The sequence below is a fragment of the Triticum dicoccoides genome, chromosome 7B, assembly GCF_002162155.2.
Source record: "Triticum dicoccoides isolate Atlit2015 ecotype Zavitan chromosome 7B, WEW_v2.0, whole genome shotgun sequence".
In the NCBI taxonomy this organism is placed as follows: domain Eukaryota; kingdom Viridiplantae; phylum Streptophyta; class Magnoliopsida; order Poales; family Poaceae; genus Triticum; species Triticum dicoccoides.
The window spans coordinates 596,068,377-596,075,907 of record NC_041393.1 but is presented as its reverse complement, the minus strand read 5'-3'; the positions used below and the strand labels follow the sequence as shown (position 1 = coordinate 596,075,907).

The 7,531-nt window shown below is 32.9% G+C and overlaps 1 protein-coding gene across 1 annotated transcript; it reads right to left on the bottom strand.

The window, feature by feature from the left end:
- Positions 1–587: 587 nt before the first annotated feature.
- Positions 588–7,112, bottom strand: LOC119341861. The gene is made up of 6 exons (XM_037613711.1): positions 7,008–7,112; positions 6,378–6,503; positions 2,361–2,540; positions 1,616–1,669; positions 1,345–1,497; positions 588–1,162 (listed from the first exon to the last, which is right to left on the bottom strand). The coding sequence occupies exons 1-6, from the start codon at positions 7,104–7,106 to the stop codon at positions 800–802; spliced, it is 975 nt and encodes a 324-aa protein (XP_037469608.1). The 5' UTR covers positions 7,107–7,112; the 3' UTR covers positions 588–799.
- Positions 7,113–7,531: the final 419 nt, after the last annotated feature.

The window sequence follows — 7,531 nt, the reverse complement described above, 5'->3', positions numbered from 1 at the left end:
ATGACAAAGATAGTTATTTTTTGTGAATAATGACAAAGAGAGTTAGTGTTGAATTCGCAAAAAATGACCTATACACCGATTAATATGGTCTAGAAACTCCCGGAGGAATCCTAGGACCACGACCATGTATTACTGGAATTAGGATCAAGCTGAATGTTTTGAATAATAACCTCCTAAAGGTCAAGGAACTAAACAAACTTTTTAATGTTGAGGGGCTTCTCATGCCATGGATCCAACGAGCATTTGTGAGAACTTCAGTAACGGTGCGCTGACATGGTTACAAACTCCAGAGATAGCAAACTTGTTGTATGACATGCCTCCTTTTGCTACCATCATTGTCAAGTTTTTTCATTTTACCGCCTCGCACCGACAAGGTATTTCTTCGTGGCACGTAAGAGTATTTTTTTAATAAAATATAGCAAGTGTACTAACAATTCATGTCAGGAGAAAAGAGTTTATTTTACAAACAATATACTTGACAAACCTAGATCGGAAATGATAAGAACAATGACTGTTTGCGTTCCTGGGGTGCATGCACTTTCCCTTTACCATGGCACAAGAGAACATCGGACCAACAAAATTATTATGTTGCCTCACATATAAACATACAATTATTCCATATAACTCCTTTGATGGTTAGGTCAATTTAAGTACAAGGGATGCATGTTTGTTGCAAGCAAAAGTTTTCATAGTGTAGCTTTAGGTAAATAAGTGAATACTCTCTTCATAATTTGTTGTCATCCATGCCATTTTATTTGACAACTAACACTAGGTGATACCAAGCTCAAAGTATCACATCTTATCTCATACAACCTCCAGGACCACCATAAAAGCATGCAGAATGATCAGTATGGGTGATAGCGTGGCATTTTCTATCAGTAACAAACATGGGCAGGTCTTCCTTGATTGGGATGCTATTTCCATCCTGGTCAATGAATCTAATGTTTGTGAATGATGCGGCGCGACCCTTACCACCATTTGGGAGGGCACCACTGCCCATTGGAGGAGTTGGAAGTGCTTTTTTAGCTTGAACAAATGCACCAAATTGCATTCCGTCTGCCTTTTCTGCTAAGTAGCTGAAGAACGACCTTGGGAAGTATCCCACGCCTGTAGGGCTTTTATTGAATCCATAATACACCCACCAATCTCCACTTTTTTTGTCCTGAAATTGATTAGGATTTAGACAAAACTCCTTCACTTTTAATTTATACGTTTGACATATGTTATGATCAATCAACTATTAGGTTGTAAAAAAATGATACACCCTTATCGACCATGTAGCCGGATTTTTGTAAAGGGAATAGCATGGCTATGAAATGCATACAAAAAGTATGAAAATCATACCTTTAGCACCCTCAGAGTGATACTTTGTCTAGGTCCATCAGGGATATTAGAAACCGGATGTATAGCATCACCCGGAGCTATAACAGCGCCATCTACCCGTATGTAACCAGGGCAATCCATGTTGTAGCAGCCGGTTGCATCATAATTATCTCTCTGGTGCATACATTGTCTTTGTGTGTGGGTTAGAAAATTTCTATGTATGTTTCTTATTAGAGTAAGATCACTTTTATTGTGGGAAAGAGTAATTTTCAAAGCATAAATACCACAATACCGTCCAGCGGGTGTAGAAGTGAGGATGTGAGTCGCCATAGCGATTTGGATTAATCTGTTCAACAAAGGGTACGCATAAAATAAACATTGCCTCACATTAATAGGTCAAGAAGGGGAAGATGTGAGAAAGTAACCAATAAATGGAAAACAAATGAATTGGTTTGCCATTTACACAATCACAAGTCATGGTTTATGATTGCTGACATTTGTCTCATGGACTCTAGTGATCCCACAATTTACAAAATTTGAAATTCATATTTAAAAATTTCATTAAATGTAGAAATAGTTCCACATGTAGATGTTCCTAGAGTATCTATAAACTTTTGTCCACAAAATTTTTGTCTATGAGCTACACGTAGAAGACAAACATATGGATGAAATGCTCTGTTGATGAAATTTGGCAGAAGGTTAACATCTAAACATACATGTGGTTATAAATTGTTTTGAGTTTTTGGTAACTTTGCACATGTCCAACTTTATTTTTAGCTATTATATAACACTTGAGAGAAAAACAACACAAGTTTCCTACTTTTCAATGGGCAAAATTTAGCCTGCAAATAAATATCATTAAGTATTTTTTTGTAATGCACATTTAATTTGATCACAAGGATGTCTAGGACATTTGGCAAGTCGAAACGATGTATTTATGTTGAATATTGTAATATCATAATTGAAGCCATTGATTAATGCCCAATTTATTATTCAAATTGAGAGGGTATGTGCATGGGAAGAAAAATAATGCTTACATGCCAGCCAACTTGAATCGCATTATAGCTTGATTTTTTACCATCTCCGGCATGATTAATCCAAAAAGTAGTCGAACTCAACTGGCCATGTTTTAGTTCATGGCCATAAACATCCATGGTGGCATGTAAGCCATAATAGTTGTCATTGGGACCTCCAGAATGTGTTAGGTGTGCCACAAACTGCAAGATGGAAGCAATCAAATAAACAACACAAAACCTAGAGAAGTAGGTATTGTAGAAATGCATAATGATTAACCAAAAACAATTCTAGAATTCAAGGTAGCTCATCGTTGTCTAGCTACAAACAATGGCGTGCTAACATAATAGTTCACAAGGTACATACTGTTTGGTTTTGTAGTAAAATTCCCAAGTGAAGATGCCTAAAAGAAATTAGTAAAAGTAATTGAATAGCTTGATCGATCTATTACATGGGGTCTAGGCACCGCTAGGCCTACTAATTTAGTCCTTCCCACAATAACATTTCAACAATATGCCTTTTGTGTTCATTCTAATGTATCTTTTTTTTATCTCCAAAGGCACTTGTTATATGTTCATAAGGAAAGTTATGTAAGATCTTTCTCAAAATTTAACTACTTTTTAGCAACATTTATTGTTACATATATAACTTTGTTGCCAAGTTTTATCAAAAATGTGTTTCTATCAGTGTCAAGTGATGATATAAAAATATTATTTCATAAGTCATCCTACATATGGTCTTCTATTTACATTATTAACAAAAAGGTCTAAATAAACAAATATGTAGGAATGACATACCACACTATTTACAATGCCCAACAAAATATGATAAATTTTCTTGGAAGTGTATGTTCACAGAATGCACATTCCAAAAATGTAGATTAATAAGGAAAGAGGAATATAAGCTAGTACTTTTATCGACATAGGTTAACATTATAGCATTGTAGATGAATATGATTATTTATTAGTATCTATATATTCTATGTGTATACAGAGTACACCTGTTATCAAATGGAAAAAATACAAGTCTCTTTTATAATTGAATAGTACTCCCTCCATTTTGAATTATATTATGTTCTAACTTTTTTCTAAATCAGATGTATATAGACATGTTTTAGTGCGTTTGTTCTCCCATTTCAGTTTGTATGTAGTCCATATTGAAGTACCCAAAACATCTTATATAGTGAATGGAGGGAGTGGAATTGTTAATAATAAAAAATCGGTAATTTAGTTTCCATAGTAAAGCTTTGTGAAGTTAGGAATATCCAAAACATATGTGAAATTAAGAAAACAAATAATTCATGTTAACAATTTAGTGTCATATGCACTATGTGAAGTAAAAAAATACCTAAATGCCAAAATAAAACTTATATTAAAATGAATATTTAAATTTATATGTGAAACTAAGCCTAGGACAAAATATGGAACAAAAGAAACATACAATTATTAATTATTTTTATTCTATAATATGTGATATGTAGAGATTAATGACCAATGTTAACATGATATGCTATGAAAGTATCAATATGAATGGATTGATTAGACGAATAGATAGTCATCATGTTCCCCGTTAGTTAAAAAAGGACATAGTACAATAACATATGTGAAGGCATGCATCGATCATAGGTCACTAATCACTAGATGCAAGAAAGAGGTTGTTGATTGAGAAGAATTAAAGCTTAGAGGACCATATGCATGTTATGGATGATACTAGTGGAAGATGAAGTGGATCAACACCTGTATGAGATTTGTGCAAGGGAGCATATCACAGAAAGGAAGCATAATAATGGTGTGGGTACAAAAACAAGGGCCTATTGGGAACAAACGAGCTTTGCATGGAAATACACTGTTACAATTCTATGGACAACCCTATTCATGCCTTCTTTCTTAAGAATGATGAGAGCTTTTGTTTAGTTAGCATTATGAAAATCATGTTTTATTTTAAGCGTCAAGAAACCTCATGCAATGATAGTTCGACCATAGTTTTGATACAAAAGAAACACCCGATTGCCAACGAAAGGAGTAACTAAGTGTGCCTAGTATCATAGGATAATAGTTGCCGGCTTCAACTTTTTATGAGGCTGAATATGAGCTTTCATGTCATGAAACAAATATTTAAAAGTTATACAACATCTTATCCATGGTTTGGATTATCTCTCTACTAAAGTAATCCCTAATCTCAAATTACATGTATCTTGTTACTTTTTGTGGTTTTACTTGTGTAGGATACAACAAGCCATGACATATCAATCGTGTGTTTTTTCACCCATTTATAACATGATTTGGCTTAGTTATCATGGTTTGCTTAGTGTGGCAAATGTATCTTATTAGTTTTACATCTATGTGTTCCAGAGAGAACTTAACATTTGATAGCAAAGACCCGCATGTCAAGTAAAATTATCCATTTGTGTTGTCTAAAACAATTGATATTCACATGATAACAAGGTTGAGTTAAAAGAGTGTGAAACAATATTTTTGCAATCATCAATGAATATTCATTAATAACTATATAAGTCAAAATTTAGAGGTAATTAGATTAAGTAAAGATAACATCCACGCAAAAAGAAAAGATTAAGGATAGCATGTGTGGAAGCATCTCCATGCATTATATCACATAATTAAATAACACAAGCGTAATACAAGGTGGGATGGGAGTGAAAAAATGTAAGGTATTGGTACTTGTTACAAACATTTCTATTTATTATTAGTGGAAATATTGCCACATATTGATATGGGAAGTGGCAGAGTAAAATCTAAAAATCGACATGAAACACAATTGTGTTTCATGACGAGCTAGAGTCCGCAATAAGTCCAACCTTCTATTGTCCAATAATTGATCGTTACCGATAAGTTGGTGCACTTACGAAAATATTTAAGCAAAACTCCAATAATATTTCCTCGGGATGTATGTATTGGACACAAAAGGTTTCTTTATTTTGAATGATAATTTACCATAATTACAAAGAAAAAATGATGTAACTATGTTTTTTGATGCAGAATAACTGGCCAAAAGCAGTGGCATCAAAATTTTCATAGGGGGTATTTTCTTCAAAAAATTAATAGTTTAAAATGTATATAAATGTCAAAAAATACCTCAAAGTTAACACAATAATTGCGTAAAGAACATAAGGAACTATCAGTTTCTATGGTGAAACATTTAACGAACAATTGTTGGTGGTACTAAATAGCTTAAAACAATGTCATCAAACTTTTAACAAGGTGTATTTTTGCTTCCAATATTTTATAGTTTAAAAGGTGTATAAATTTCACTGCATGTCTGAAAGTTAGCGTAGTAAATATATTATACAAATTGAAAGAAAGGAACTAACAAATCCATCCATGCTAATGTTCGGATCATTATGCTAGTTTTCCAAAATAACACGTTGTATAAAACAATACTACCTATATGCAATGGGGAAGCTCAAACACGTGATATCTGTCTGGTGATAAAAATAAGTATGCAAATATCTTCAAATGCAGACATATTTCCTTAATTTATTAAATTGGCAAAGATAAATAGGATGACTATAAAGGCTACCTTAGACTAAAATATCATTCATCTCACTTTGATGGCAAGTAGGTTAGCATCATATTATGAACATATTATTTCACAATATCTATTCGGCTTGGTGGGTGTTATTGTTGCCCTTTCTTGGGTGAAATCCTCAAATAAGCAATTATCTAGTACATGCGGATATTCATAGTTGCCTATCGACATAATATCATAAAATTTGCCCAAACCTGATATGTTACCAACTAGTGTCGTTGTTATTTAAATCATCTAGCATTCATATTGGTGAACATGTCAGAATAGTTGCAGTGCAACATCATACTAAGTCATATGCCACTCTATACATGTAAGTATGATTTCCAACGTGAATTCCGTAATTAATCATATATTCCTGAAAATGGCATGCCACGTTGCTTATTTTAGATTTAAATCACTATATATTGGTTCACTACACCTAAAAAGTGTACTATTTGATAATCATGGATAAAATATTTAAGTAAAACGAGTGAAGATAAGAAAGTATAACTCACATAGGGATCATCCCATAAACTAGAACCTTGTCCAGAAGTTATTACTTCAGTGGAGTTTGACTTCAAACTTTTGCGAATTTGTTTGGCTGGACCATGGACCAAATCTTTGGCCAATGAATCATTTTCCTTCAAGTAAAAATGTAAATGTATGTGAAGAGGGGAAAAACTTATGTAAAGTATCTTTTGTAGAATCGAGAACTTGAAGCTAATGTTTATGTTGTAGTAGCTAAACATTGTAGTCATAGCAATAGTAGACATGCTAACCACTTTGAAAATTTACTCTAACATAGTATGTTGATTATTTCACTCCCATGATTTTTTTGGAATCCAACTATTACAAGAGGAGTGTACACGGTCCAGTAATGTCTATAGTCCTTCCAACATAGATATGTGTTTGTGTTGGTCCTATCATGTAATTATTTAGTATTCTTAACTTATGGGTCCATTCTTGTTATGCACGGTTATTATGAACCATGGTGTCTTTTGGAATGAATATAACTCATCAAAAGGCCAAGAATGGTGGGGAATTCCTCAAAAAAAGAATGGTGGGGAAAGTAACCCACTAATCCATCTCACTCACGTGTAATATTTATATACAATAATGTATATCACAATATATAATATGATTACCTCTTGAATGGTATGGAAGAACCGAACACCTCTAGTTTGAAGAGCATGATAAAAGAAACATAAAGCAATTGCTCGTCGAAGTAAACTAAGCCTATGCATATTGATATGAATAGATGAATATCACTATGGGCAACCAGAACTATATATAGACCATATGTATGTGTCTTTCTCTAGTACGTGGCAAGCTAAACCATACTCTATTAACTGAATATTGTGCAAATCTTTATTTAATGCACACAAAATATTGTAATTAATGTCATATATTTTGTGTGTATTAAATAAATATGCAATATATTTTGCGCATTAAATAAAGATTTGTGTGATATTTAATTAGTTTTGTGTGGATTAGCATGACACATACTAAAGAAAGATTTACATCTTATAGAAATAAATATCATGTGGTTTAATTACATTAAAGAAATGTAATAGAGTGCTTAATAAATGATTTTGCACAAATTTTAAGAATCTTAATTTAATGCTTAACAATTTTTTGCGCCAATATTAATGAGCATGATAAAAGAAAC

What these genes read in the sequence shown, in the direction of transcription:
- LOC119341861 (XM_037613711.1), bottom strand. Translation starts at nt 7,106, where the DNA reads ATGCATAGGCTTAGTTTACTTCGACGAGCAATTGCTTTATGTTTCTTT. An exon ending in TCTTCCATACCATTCAAGAG is followed by an intron (nt 6,504 to 7,007) that starts GTAATCATATTA and finishes TTTTACTTGAAG; the next exon opens with GAAAATGATTCATTGGCCAA. An exon ending in CGATTCAAGTTGGCTGGCAT is followed by an intron (nt 1,670 to 2,360) that starts GTAAGCATTATT and finishes TTTGTTGAACAG; the next exon opens with ATTAATCCAAATCGCTATGG.